At 36.0% G+C, this 15,010-nt stretch overlaps 1 protein-coding gene across 1 annotated transcript in view; it reads left to right on the forward strand.

The window, feature by feature from the left end:
* The first annotated feature begins 613 nt into the window (after nt 1-613).
* The window catches only part of FAM98B (family with sequence similarity 98 member B), a 29,728-nt gene continuing 15,331 nt past the window's right edge, over nt 614-15,010 (forward strand). The window contains exons 1-4 of the mRNA XM_081155847.1: nt 614-729; nt 7,465-7,610; nt 8,730-8,864; nt 13,862-14,040. Of these exons, the coding sequence (XP_081011973.1) occupies nt 659-729; nt 7,465-7,610; nt 8,730-8,864; nt 13,862-14,040 (531 nt within the window). The 5' untranslated portion in view covers nt 614-658. The remainder of the gene's footprint in view (nt 730-7,464; nt 7,611-8,729; nt 8,865-13,861; nt 14,041-15,010) is intronic.

Below are 15,010 nucleotides of genomic sequence, written 5' to 3' on the forward strand. Positions count from 1 at the left end.
ATTTCCCCCTTCTCTTAGTTGTTAGTTACAAGTTTTACATTTGATCAGCCCTTTAGTGAATACCCTAAGATGGAGACATGCAGCTTTTATTAATGTTTCTTATACAACTCACCTATATTTTATCAGCAATACAACACCAGTGTGTATGTGTAAGAAGATTCTACAGATAGATGCAAATATCTGATGACTTTATCAGTCTTCTACATTTCATAGTGAAACAATTATAAATCAGCTGCCCTTTATTTCTTAACGTTGGAGCTCTCCGTGTATATTGATGTAAAAATCACATGTGCAGGTACGTGATATTACCTACTAATTTTAGCTCAAGATAATTATCCCATTTCAGGATTTTTATTATAAGCAGGTTTGAGAACAATTTGCGTAGAATCACAATGTTTGCTAAGATTGGTTTCAACACGGATAAAACCCAACACAAAGAAGGCTTTTGATTACTACTTCTATTATTTTTTAAAAGTTATTGCTGCAGAAAGCCGCTTTAGACCCTGAGCGTCGACCCTCCCTTGGCGGGAACCTTTGGGCTCCGAGTCGGAGGCGCTCCCAGGCAGCTCCGGTCAGGATCCCCGCCGGAACCTTGGCGCGGTGACGCCGGTTTCCGGCGGGCTGCTTAGAGCGGTGAACAGCGTTGGGCCGGAGGACCATGAGAGGGCCGGAGCCGGGTCCCGAACCTACGATGGAGGGGGACGTGCTGGACACCCTAGAAGCGCTGGGGTGAGTATTCCTAGGGACGCCCTTCCCCCGAAACCGCAAGCTCTTGCTCGGCCTGGCGGCTGCAGTCTCCACGCGGTGGGCCTCGCTGGGCTCCGGCAGCTCCGTGCAGGCCTCCCTCCCCGCCTCGCTCCCTCCGGCGCCGACGGAGTTAAGAGGGAGGCGGGAAAGAAAGCCGTTTGGGGGCTTGGGGGGTGGAGTAAGGCCGGAGAGCTGGGGCGCGTGGCCCCCTCTTCCAAGCCCCTTGCTTGGGAACTCCGCAGCCGGCACTCGCGGCCGGGGCGAAGGGGCCGGGCTGCGGGGAGCACGGTCCTACCCCGAGGGCGATGTTTTTATTTACAAAGTTGCGGCGCCTGGGGGGAGGTGCCGGAACCGGCCCTGCCGCCGGAGACTGGTCTCCTAAGGTGTACAACCTGTGGCTTAATTAGGGCTCACCCGTGGCTTAATTTTACCTCAGGAGCGAATCTCTCCTGCTTTCCTGATTGTAGAAAATATTTTATAGTTCAGTCCATTCATTCAGCCATTTCCTCCGTTCGTTAACAGCATGTCTACTTGTTGTTATTGTATTCATTAATGCATATTCATGTGCTAGGCAGAGGAAAAGACAGTTTCAGGTTACTAGTAGTTTACATAGCTGTGGGGGCTACTAAGAGTGTACTGGTATTTACAATTCAGAGTGATAAGTGCTATGAGAACTCCTGGGATTGTGCTGATACTTCCAGGCACCGGGAGCAGTGTATGCAACATAGCCTCCCTCAGCCTTAACCTGTTTTTCTTTACAGCTGTTACTCCTTTCCCGAATTATCTTGACCTGCACATTGTGTCTTGAATGCCCCTGTTCCCATCCCCAGTCAGCTGCAGGAAAACAAGTGCCTTAGTAGTTCTTGTTCCCAACACCATCCTGCAGTGGTGTCTGGCACAATATACGGTGGTGGAATGAATGGGTGAATGAATGAAGAAGAGTTCAGAGAAGAGCATGCACAGAGATAAACACAGGGGTAGGTAGTTGAGAGTCAAAAAATACACGTTAAAGAGATTGGAGCCATCTGCACAATTGTTTGCCTTGCCACATGTTGGAGTTTCATGATTAGGCTGTGCCTTTGCAGTGCTATTATGAAGATTGAAACCCCCCACTCCCTTTATCTTTCCCTGAAGCTGCACTTGCTCCTCTATCAATTAATTGCTTCTTTTGGACCCCGAGAATATCTACTTTGCATTGATTCACACTTAGAGAGCCTCACACTTAGTAGATCCTGAATAAATGTTTGCCAAATGAAAGAACAGAGCCAGTGGTTATTTTGGGAGCATTTTTTACTTCTGTGAAACCCCTTAGAAATTTTCACTTAACTTGGTTAAGGAAGTAACCATAACGAGAAGTTAAAATTCTTGAGGTGTTAGGCCTCAAACAGTTTGAATTCCCAAGTACTCCAGGTAAGAATAGTGGGATTCTATAAAAAGTTTGTGGAAAATGGAAACTCAGTCCTTTTTTCCTTCTTTTTTTATTCCTTGGGTTTGTTTATATTATAGGTGTTTGAAAAATGAAGTTTGTTATAATCTTGACTTTTTTTAAGGAAAATTAGTTTCAGAGTATTCAATATAGAGAGTAAAAATTTACACAGGTTAGAGTTGATATTTCCTGGAATAGCTGAAGACAAGAGTTTGAAGTTTTAATTTTCCTATAATGGTAATGAAATGTAGAAAAAGTACTGTAGTTGTTTACTTACAATAGGTGTTGTAATTTAACAGTGTTTTAAAATGCTATCTATGTAGATTGTGAATAATGCATTTTTATTGTGATTAAAACGTGAGATCATGAAGGTTCTTTAGTTTGTCAGATAGAGTAAGTTAAAGGGAGGAATTAAAAGTGGACATTTATGTGAAAGAACAATTCAGTGATGCAGTCTGTTATAAATGAAAACAGGGTAGAAATAACTAAGTTTCCTCATGTGTGAAAGGACAGGTGATTTCAGAAATCTCTTTTAGTTCTGAGTGTGTCTGATTTTGTAGAACAGTGGATCTCAACCTTGACCATGCATCAAAATCATGTATGGAGCTTGTAAAAAAATGTCCCAGTCTCGTATATACCACAACCTGAGTGAATCGTGATCTCTTTTTGGGATGCAGTATAAGCATGCATTTTAAAAAAAGCTTCACAGCCTAGGTTGTGAACCACCATTATGGAGAGAAGTTTATTTCAAATATTTATTGAGCATAACTCTGTATTGGACACTTCTGAGAAGTCAGTGGTGGTCAAAATAGACTTGTTCCCTGTCCTTGTGGAGCTACAGTCTGGCAGAGAAACAGAAATGATCACACAGATATTTATTAACTCTAATAAGTGCTTTAAAGGAAAAACGCAGGATGACATAACATGACAGGAGGACCCATGTAGTCTTAGGGGTTAGTGGTAGATTTCTGAGGAAGTGGCCTTTGAGTTGAAATAGGAAGGGTGAATAGGAGTTAACTAGGTGAGGTTGGATGGGAAAGGAGGCCAAAAGTGTCCTTATGGTGAGGACGCAATATGAAAGACCTTGACATGGAAAGGAACATGCTGTGCTAGAACTAGAAGGAGGCTAAGTGGTGGGAGGGCAGAGAGCAGAGGCCAGAGTGGTGGGTGGAAGATTGAATTGGAGAGTTAGGTGAAGACCAGGGCATACAGCACCTTTTGGGCTGTGTTGTAGATTTTATTCTTTGTCATAACAGCAGTTATGGGGGGACATGACTGAGGGATTTTAAATTAAAAAAGGGAGTGGTTAGATGTCTAGTTTGAAGTTATCTCTGTCAGCAAGGTGAAGAGTGGATTGGAGAATTTAGTTAGTGGATTTAGAATTTAGAAGTGATGGCTGCTTATTGGCAGTGGATGTGGAAAGAAGTGCATTACAGGACTTAGTGATTGATCAGATGTTAGAGCTGAAGGAGATGACGGTATCAAGGATTCATTTCTGCAATAGGTATGTATTTAGCACCAAAATGAAATATGTGTTAGAATCTAAATTGAATAGGGAAGAAAGTGAAAACAGCAGGGAGCCAGTAAATAGAGAATGTGGAGGAACCAGTGGAATGGAGGTAGAGATGATATTAAAGAATGTTGTCATTGTAGGTGACTGACTGGTCAAAAGATCAAGCTGAAAGGATAGATAGTAGGTTGTGGTTGGGGAGTGACATATTTGAATTAATGATTTCCAAGGTGATAGCAAGGTCTAGGGGGTGGCTTACTGACATGCAGCAGCAAAGGGTGGAAAAGAGGAAGTTAGGGAATTGAGAGCTCAGGATACCGGATAGGGTATACATATGGACTTTGAAGAAACTTAATATAATGGCAGAAATGGAATGGAAAGGAAAAGTGAGCACAGGGAATATTGGGGAATATCGAGGAATATCCAAGAGATTGGTAGATGAAAATCACAAGAGAGAAAGGGTGGCAAATCTGACTGCCTTGAGCCTGGAGAGAGCAGGAGATGCTTATAAGAAAATGGGGGAGTAATGATATGGATGTTATACTGGGAAGCAAGGAGGACATACCCTACCCTCTTGATTGAGAGGGTGAACTAGCCAAAGCTAGAGGTGGTAGAGATAATCTTCCTGAGAAGAGAGTGACAGTATAGGAGAGTTATTGTTTATGGATGGAACATTGTGGAAGAATTTGGGAAGCGGAGAAGTGGAGAGCTGGACCAGAGGCAAGCCAATAGGGTAGGCAAATGATGGGAAAGGATCTCATATTTTATATGTTGGCAAATAAAAATAGAAAACAAAGTAAATTAGGCCCTGGCTGCGTCTTTGTGGCGGTTTGCCAGTGGCCCTACAAGACTGAAGATTGAATCACGCAGTTTGAAGTGTCAGACCAGCAGGTATCTCTGATGTTTGGAATAAGAGTAGCACTTTCCTAATTAAATAAGAATATATAGAACAAACTTAGGGCATAATAATACACCCTTCAGGACATTATGGCAATTAAATAAGGTAATACATGTAAAGCACATAGCACTGGCCTACCATAAGAGCAGTTTATAAATTTTAGTTGTATTATGATTATGATTGTTATTAGATGTTAGGTTTATTAAATGCATTTCTTTCTTTTTCTTTTTATCCGACTTGATGAACCTGAGGCATTAAGGATTGTAGGGTTTTCTCCCTCTAAATTCTTTATTTCTCGTGATTTAATCAGTTTTGTTGAATTATGGTTGGCATTTGAGTGAAAATAACTTATCACCAACTGTATGAATCAGATAAATTTATTCAAGGGTTTATGATTATTGCAGAAATGCAGGCAAGTAGGGGGAAATAAGATGTTTATGATTAAATCTCAGTGAGAGGCACTGTAAGACATGGAGGAAATGTAACTGCATAAGAGGAACCAAGTCTGGGCTAGAGGAGCAAAGACGGTGGTCTAGTCTCAGCTCTGCCTTTACCTGGCAGCATAACCTGGCCAGGTTATTTGCTTAGTTTCCTTATTAGTGTAGACAGAAGTTTAATAGTTCACATGGAACATTTGGGGTCAAATCTGGGTTTAAATCAGCATGTCATCATCTAGTTATTTTCTGATCCAGAATTAGGATAATGCTAACTTCACATTATTGCTGTAAACACTAATGAATTATAAATAAATATATTTATAAATATAAATACATATATATATGTATGATATATGTATATATATATGACTAGCACTGTGCCTGGCCTATTTCTTAAAGCATGTATCCTAACCTCATTAACCCTTAATTTCTTACTTGTAAAATGGGGATTTGAAAATATACTTCATGAGATATGACCAGAGAATTCAGAGAGAAAGAAATGCAAATGGCTTATAAACATGAAAAGATGTACAACATTGCTCATAAGAGAAATGTAAATTAAAACTATACTGAGATACCAGATGGTCAAAAATCCAAATGTTTGACAACAGTGGTGAACTATGGGAACCCCTGTAGAGGAAAATATTATAATATCTAGCAAAGTTACATATCCACTTACCCTTTGACCTAACAGTCCCACCTCTTGGAATCTATCCCAGCTATATACTGGCAAAAATCTGCCAGTTTTTTGTAATGACAAAACACTGTACTAACCCAAATGTCCTTCAGTGGGGGCATAGTGAATAAACTATGGTGCATCCAGACAGTGGAGTATTATACAACAATAAAAATGATTGAGTAGTATTTCTACTTATCTCTAGTATATGTAAATATGTGTGTGTGTGAACGTATACGTGTTTAAAGCAAGGAATAGGACAGTATATAGTAGGCTACCTTTTATCTAAAAAAGGAAAAGTATATATGTTTATGTTTGTATTTAAAAACACTGTGGAATGACATCCCAAAACAAATATGGTTACCTTTAGGGGAGGGTGGCAACAGAGTACAGGGAACACGATTAAGGTTGTAAACTAGATTTGTCTGAATGTACCTTGTTTTGTAAATTAGATTTTGAAACCATATAAATGCCTTACATAATTATAAAGCAAAATTAAAAATGAAACAAAAAGAGACAAATCCCTAAAAATTAAAAGCAAAATGAAACAAAGGTCTGTCATTATATTGAGTATTTGGTTTAATCACATGGAAAGGAATTTTTAAAAATACATCTTTACTGGAATATATTCTTAAAGATAAAAACATCAATTGTTTTCATTGATTTTATTGCTAGTAAAAATGCTGATTTTCCTACTCTGAAACTATGTGCCATTTTATATTTTTACTAGGAAATAAATAAAATTAGATAAAAACCACAACTTTAGAGAAGATAGATAAAAATATAAAACAAATTAAGTAAAACTCCCACAATTCTAAGTTTGAATTGGAAATACCAGTGTGAACTCCTGATGTAATTTCTCTTAAAAAGGTACAGATACAGTGACTAACCTTTAGTATCAGGTTGTGTACTCTAAATACCATTAAAAAGAATCAGGGCTTCTTGGAGAAATGGCCAGTTACAGGCATAGGACAGGAACACCTTGTCAAAGAAATCAAGGAAAGTATTCAAAGAATACTGGGGATAAGTCAAACACGAATTGCCTCCACTAACCAAAGATAGGACTGTATGAAAAGAAAAATAACTGCAGTGGATTAAAACCCATCAAATATGTTAAAAATCTATAAGTTTATAATGTGAAAAAAAGTTCAGTTGCAGAAAGAGCAATAAAATTAGAAAACTGGTATCTAATTCAATTAAGATAATATATACGATGATTAAAAATTTTAAGGTTCTATTCAAATACACTTTGTAGCAGTGTTTGAAAGTATAAAATTATAAAATAAATGGTTTAGGTTAAAATGATCTCATAGGGCTTTTTCAACTTTAATTTTTTAAATTTAAAATTTGCATCTGTTTTGTCACTACTTTTTTCATATTCTTGTAGCTAGTATAATTATTAGACCTAGCTCTATTTGACTTTGTTATATGTAATATTTCTCTAAAAAGTGGTTGATAATTTTACTAAAAAATGTTAAAATATAGGAAAAAAGCCAAATGTTAATTATATAGAGCAGGAATCAACAAACCATTTCTCTAACAGACCAGACAGTAAAAAATTTTAGGCTTTGCTGGCCATACTATCTCTGTCACAACTATCGAACTCTGCCATTGCAGTGTGAAATTTGCCAGAGACAGTCTGTAAATGGATACATTTATCAGCTGTGCTCCACTAAAACATTATTTACAAAAACAGGCAGTAGGCTGTGATAAAGAATGCAAGGGTTTTTTGTGTGTGTGTGTTTTAACTTTTTATGTCTGTCTTTCTAGGTATAAGGGACCACTGTTAGAAGAGCAAGCCCTTTCCAAGGCAGCTGAGGGTGGACTATCTTCACCTGAATTTTCGGAGCTCTGTGTTTGGTTAGGCTCTCAGATAAAATCACTGTGCAACTTGGAAGAAAGTATCACTTCAGCTGGTATTGGCCTTGTGTTTTATTTTTTGTTTAGTAGTAAAATGAAATGATAGCTTATGATTTACAGTTTTATCTACAAAGTGCCCACTGTACAAAGAAGAATCAATATGAAGAACTTTAGTATATTAAATATCTTTGAATTAAATGCTGTATTAATCCAAAATTTGTTCTTAAATTTGTATAAGATTATAAACAATTACTGTTGATCCTGTCTTAACCTTAGTATTTTTTAGAAAAAGTAGACTCTGAATTTGGTTATTTAAAAAGTTTAATTTTTGAATACTGCTTATTTTGAATAAGGTGTTTGTTTTTTTAAGTACATGTAATCCCAAATTTAAGTTGTATTACAAAGCCTGTAACTCAAGACATGGATTCACATAGGAATGCTCTTATAAAATATTCCTATACTAGCTCATACAGTTTTAATTCATAACTATCTTGGTAACTGGAGTCTTTGTGGGTCTTTGGTAGAATTTCAGGTAGTATAATAAAATGAAAAAAAAAAAAATATTGAGCATTTGCTAGGGGACCATGTAGACTTCCCTTTTGAAGCTATCCTTTTAAATTACTTTTTTTCTTGCCAAATCTAATAGAATTCACTTGAAGCTAAGATTAACTAAATTCGAAACATATGACACAGGCTCCCATATAACTAGGTTATGAAAGATAAGCAGTGAGGCTTAATTAGATGATTGCATTTATTATCTGAATCCATACAAATATAATAGAAATGGATCACTTGCTCTGAAACCAGTTAATAATTATAGCCATAATAATTCTTTTAATATTTTGGTTACTAATACAAAATATTTTCATTTTATCTGCTTTTATGGAATGTACATTGGAAAATACTTACCGGATTTAAATATAAAAATATTTCTAATCTCATGGTTACATATTTAGATTCTTAAATCGATACTTATGATTCTGAATTTAAGTGTTACTTTCTAAATGTAGAAATTGGTTACCTTTATCTAAGCTTTGGGGTCACACATGTAAGGATTTAATGTCAGAGAAAACTTAGAATTGAATGTAAAATTGAAATGAACTAGTGGTAGATTTTATAGTATCAGATTATATGGTAAATATTCAGTAATGTTTTATGATTTTTCTTTTTTAAAGGAAAAGATGATCTAGAAAGCTTCCAGCTTGAGATAAGTGGTTTTTTAAAAGAAATGGCATGTCCATATTCTGTACTAATATCAGGAGATATTAAAGACCGTTTAAAAAAGAAGGATGACTGCTTGAAACTTCTTTGTAAGTCCTTTCTTGGAACATTTAAATGCATGTGTTTGATCTGGTTTTTATTATTTTCAAGTCAAAATTTATGAAATTTTATTATTGAAGCATTAGATATCTTGTATATTTAAAAGTTTTTAATATTTGACCTAACTGGGGGTGGGTTCTGGGTAGAAGGGGTCCATGGGGGGGAAAAAAAGGGGACATCTGTAATACTTTAAAGATAAATTTAAAAAAATTTGACTTAAAATGTGAAGCTGACTCAGATATTTATATAAATGTAGCATAAATTCTACTAATGTACTCGCTAAGATTTCTAATGCTTATGATTTATTTGGCCAATGTAGAATTCCCTGTGTTTGTGCTTTATATAGTATTTTAGTAGTTTTTCCTTCACTTAATTCATCTCTTAGCATTTATGACTACATTGCTAAAGTTGGTGATCTCTAAAGTCCTATTTAATCCTAAAACTCTTTGAAACTAGGCTACTAAGCTGATTATTAGATCTTATTTTAGTGGTAGGCACTGAATGAAAGAGGGTTCAAAAATATTTATTGACCACTTACTGTTTTACCAGAAACTATTTTAGGCATTTGGGATATATCAGTTGAAAAAAAATTACAGCTTTGAACCACTGGACTTCTAGTGAGTGTGGCCTATTTTTTATATTTTTAAGTTTTTATTTATTTATTTTCAAGAGAGAGACAGAGGCAGATTTGTTGTTCCACTTATTTATGTATTCCTTGGTTAATTCATATTTGCACCCTCAGGGATGGGACCCGCAACCTTGGGGTATCGGGATGACGCTCTAACCAGCTGAGCTGTCTGGCCTGGGCAGGTGTTGCCTGTTTTCATCAGGGGTTAATTTGGAGTAAAATTACCCTATATCCAAACAATTATCATAAATAAGAATCCATTTATTTGTATTGGGTTTCTTAAAACATTTTTTTAGTTCAGTTAAATTTCAATCTCTTGAAAGTTCTGCAAACTGACCATTTGAAAGAATTTTTCTAACATCTATTATTGAAGATTTCTGTTGTTTTAGGTTGACCATTTATTAAAAGATCCATGTGATATATTCCTCCTAGACTCTAGTGTTAGTAATGTTTGTTTCACTGGAGCAGAAATTGCCTGTATGTGTTTAACTATCGATGATGATAGAGAAGTGTTGATGTTTGAATTACCTTGTGTGTGTTGGGTGGGGGGAATAGCAATTATGTCTCGCCCCCCCTCATTTCTTATACTGTTTCCTCATCTTCCTTCCACTGAGTATGAGTCACTGATTTAGTGAACCATTGTTATTAATGGGAGGTCATAATAACCCTTAGGTATATTGAGGCAGAAAGGAAGCTAAGAAGTACGGCCTAGAGGAACATGCATATTCTTTATGTCCATCAGTGAGAACTATGTAATTTCCTCATGTTTCCCTTTACTGTGAAGAAACTCCGCAATAGTAGTAAGATAGGCTTCTGATGCAAGTAAAAATAAAGAGGAGATACAAGAAAAGTTGGTATAGTTTTTTCTGATTATGAAAATACATGCTTGGGAGGCGGGATAAGATGGGGAGTTAGTGTTAAATGAGTACAGAGTTTTCACTGGGGAAGATGAAAAAGTTCTGGAAATGGGTGGTGGTGATGGTTTCACAACAGTGTGAATGTACTTAATGCCACTGTATACTTAAAAATAGAATGGTAAATTTTATGTTATGATATATGTTAAGAAATTGCATGCTCATCATAGAAATTTTACAAAGTAGATAAAATTGTGAAGAACAAAATCATTTATAATCTCACTTCCCAGAGAGAATCATGAATAACTTTTTGGTATATTTCCTTTTCCTTCTCTTTTTCTTTTGTACACACACATTTAAATAAGATTGAGATCTTGTTACAGATGCAGTTCCTTCTCTTCTCCCTCTTCATTTAATATAATGTGAGCATTTCCCCATAACTTAATATTTAAAAACAATTTAAGTTGGCTACATAACATTCTATGCTATGGACATAACATTTTTATTAAATAGATTTCAAATTTGGGGGTATTTGGGTTTTTCCTGTTTTACATTAATTTCTCTGTTTATAAATTTGGAGTGCTTTTACTTAGATTGTAAACATTAAAAAAAAAATCTCGCCCTGGCCAGTTTGGCTCAGTGGTTAGAGCATTAGCCCGTGGACTGAGGGGTCTCGGTTTCGATTCCTGGTCCAGGGCACGTACCTTGGTTGCAGGCTCAATCTGCAGCCCTGGTCAGGCAACCAGTCAGTGTCTCACATCGATGTTTCTTCCTCTCTCCCCTTCCCCCCCCTTCCACTCTAAGAAAAATCAATGGGAAAAAAAAACTCTGGTCTAGGTATATATTGCCGTATTTTGCTCCAGAAAGGTTATACCAGTTCACAATTTTACCGGCATCTATTCCATCTTATCTTTGGTTTCACTGTCTTGAAAACCTGAATAGGAAGCTTCTTCATCATCATCTTGAAAGTATTTGCAACATGTATAAAATATAAAGGGCCAAAATCCTTACTATGTGGAGAGCTTTTGTAAATCAAGAAGAAAAAAAAAATTCACTGGAAAAATATATAAAAGCATATAAGACAAGAAAAAGGCATTCTACAGAAAAAATATTGTTTTAAAATTTCTTTTACACATGAAAAGATGCAGTATCCCTCAAAGTTAAAGATTTATAAAAAATAAAATGATAGGGTACCATTCTTTTTCACTTACCAGGCTAGCAATACCAAACAAAAAAAATTTTTTTAATCCATAATAGAGTTTGGGGGAGTAAGCATTCTCATATACTATAGGCATTAGAGTGTGGTGCGAAAATAACTGGTACAACCTTTGGAAGGCAAATTATTAATACCACAATTGAAATTCACCTTCCTTTTAGCTTGGCACTGCCATGACTAGGAATACATATTTATTTCGCCAAGTGTACAAAGATACATGAAAAGGATGTTCACTATGGCATTGTTTGTAGTAGTTAAGTAGCAATGGTACATCTTTGTAATGATACACATCTTTGGAATGACACCGTTTTATAGCTGTTAGAGTGAAAACAGATCAAATATGTTGATATGGAATGACCTGTGAGTTATATTGGTAAGTAGGAAATGAATATACAGAACATGTGTATTATGGCTTGTAGAAAAGAAAGAAAAGTGCATAGATGGTAGATATGTGTACTAAATATACATACACATATACACCTAAAAAGATAGCTGAGAAACGAATAATGGTGATTTCCTCAGGGGAAGTGGAATCTGAGGATCTGTGGTGGGAAGACGACTTTTCACTGTATTGTTTACCATCTGAATGGATTAGTATTTTAAATACTAGACTGAACTCTTGTTAGTACTGTTACATAGAGCATGTTTCCATAGAACAAAGGCAGACTTCAGCCAAGGTTCTATCCAAAATATAAATTTTAAGAGGGACCTTGGCATTGTTTTCATAAGCAAAGTTTAATACTTATTGGACTTAACTTTTTGTGGGCTCTTTGGACTGTCTGACATGTAGATTGCATGGAAAAGTCTTTAAATCAGTGGCTCTTAATTCTGCCTGCCCATGAAAAATCACCTCAGGTGTAAAACCACACAGATGCCCTACTCCTACTTCAGATCTGGCTCAGAATCTCTGAGGGTGGGATCCTGACACTTGTACTTTTAAAGTTTTTCAGATATTTCTTCTCAGCTAAAGTTGAAATTACTGTATTAAATTGTGCTGTGTGTGTGTGTGTAACTTTAAGCAAATAAAAACAAGCAAAACCCCAATATTTTAACTACTGGAGTGAAAGTTAATTTAAAATAAGACTATAACCATCTAAGATTTTGAGTAATTTTCTTAAATATGGCTGTTGAAAGGATTAAATGAAATTGTGACAGTAAAGGGATGGTCTATCCTGGCAAATAATTACTCAGATTACTCTATCTGCTTATAGATTAGTTAGAGCTGTACATTCTCCCCTGGCTTGAGCACTCTGTGCATATGAAAGAGAATATTTTATCAGAGTCTTACATATTTTTATACATTATTTTCTTTTTAAATGTGTCTTTATTGATTTTAGAGAGAGGAAGGGAGAGAGAGAGAGAGAGAAACATCGATGATGAGTCATTGATTGGCTGCCTCCTGCACCCCTTACTGGGGATCGAGCACAAAACCTGGGCATGTGCCCTGACCGGGAATCAAACCTTGATTTCCTGGATCATAGGTTCATCCTCAACCGCTGAGCCACGCTGGCTGGGCTATACATTCTTAAATTATTGATTCACTGGTGTGTCTCTTACTGGACTTTAAACTCTATGGGTAGGCACTGTCTTTTTTTTGGTTCCTCCCACCTTCTTTTTACTATTTTATACATTTTTTGTGATAACACAGCATAAGATCTATCATCTTAGCAAATTTTTAAGTATTTAAAAATTACAGTACAGTATTGTTAACTATAGGCACTGTGTTATAAAGTAGTGTATCTCTATGATTTACCTTGTATAACATCAATATGTATCCAACTTGGCTTATGGGGACTATGTCAAGGTCCCTCTGATTTTAAAACTTCATTAAATCATCAGTTCTTAAAAAATTTATATTTGACTAATAACTTCCTATTTCTCCCTTCCCCCAGCAACCATCATTCTACTTTTTGCTTTGTGAGCTTGACAGTTCTAGATTTCCCATCAAAGTGATATATAGTATTTGTGCTCCTGTGTCTGGCTTTTTTCACTTTGCACAATGTCCACCAGGTTCATCCATGTTGTTACAGATTGCTGTATTTCCTTCTTTTTAACAGCTGAATAATACTCCATTGTGTGTGTATACCACATTTTCTTTATCCATTCATCTGTTAAAGAATGCATAGGTTGTTTCTATATCCTCAGAATTGTGAACAATATGGCCGTGAACAGGGTAGTGCAGATCTCTTTGAGATCCTAATTTCAATTCCTTTTATATGTACCCAGAAGTGGGATTTTTAAGGAGTTTGTGTACATTTTAACATTATTTGTTTTTTCCTTTTCTTTTAGTATTTTTAAGTACAGAGCTCCAAGCTTTACAGATTTTACAGAACAAGAAAGGTAAAAATTCTCAATTAGATAAAAATAGTGAAATTTATCAGGAAGTTCAAGCTATCTGTGATACCCTTGGTGTTCCCAAGTCAACAACTTCTGACATTCCACTTATGTTGAACCAAGTGGAGTCAAAGGTATTTTTTTTTTTTCTTTCTTCAGAATTCAAATAAGTGCTAACATGTAAATGTTGTATTAAAAATGAAAATATTCCCTTTAAGTATAAGATACACATTTCATTTCAAGAGAAGTTTATCTTCATGAAAACTAAACTTTGGATTTGGAGTTAATATGCATGTGACCTAATCTGCCTGTAGTTAATACTCAGGCTTTGTGAGAGTTGTGTGATAGAAATCTCTTTGCAAATTGAAGGATTCCTTTCCTAAACAGGGTTGAAAGACAGTATAATGAAACAAGTAGTTATCCTATAAGGTCAAAGGCAAACTAAATTTTTTAATGGATATTGTTAATAGAATTGCAATGTGGTTGTCATTGGCAGCACAGTTTCTGGTGGATAAGTGTTTGTTGTAGAGTGAATGAATGAATGAGCATCCTGATGGAGTAAAAACAACCACAAACTTTGGATTAGGAATGATTTGGGGTTGGCTAAAATGTCTGGGACTGTTTCAAAATGAGACAGATTTCTGGGCTTTTCCTGATAGTACTTTCATATATTCATTCCAAAAAGGCTTTTTCCTTTTATGGGCTTCAATTAATATTAAGTTTCCCCAAACCTCTTTTCCCTACTTAAAGCAGGCTATAATGCCTTTGCTCAAATGCTGGCAGGCTAGTTATAAGATGGTTGTTACTGGGGCCATTGTGGCCAAATATTTACCTAAAAGGACTTCCCTCTCCAGTCAGTACCTATCAAAAGCAAGTATTTTCTTTTATGTGTGATGTATGCAAGAGACTTTGTCACCATTGGGAGAAAAATTATTTTCTAACTTGAAGCTGTTTAAGTGTGACTCTAAAGTAATTATAGTAATATTAATAACAAATATGTAGCATTTACTGTCCTAAATGTTTATATGTAACAACTCATTGAATTCTTAGGTCACCTATAATGAGGTAGGTACTATTATTATCTACAACAGCTGCATGAGGAAA

The sequence above is a fragment of the Miniopterus schreibersii genome (genome assembly GCF_964146895.1).
Source record: "Miniopterus schreibersii genome assembly, chromosome: 1".
Lineage (NCBI taxonomy): Eukaryota > Metazoa > Chordata > Mammalia > Chiroptera > Miniopteridae > Miniopterus > Miniopterus schreibersii.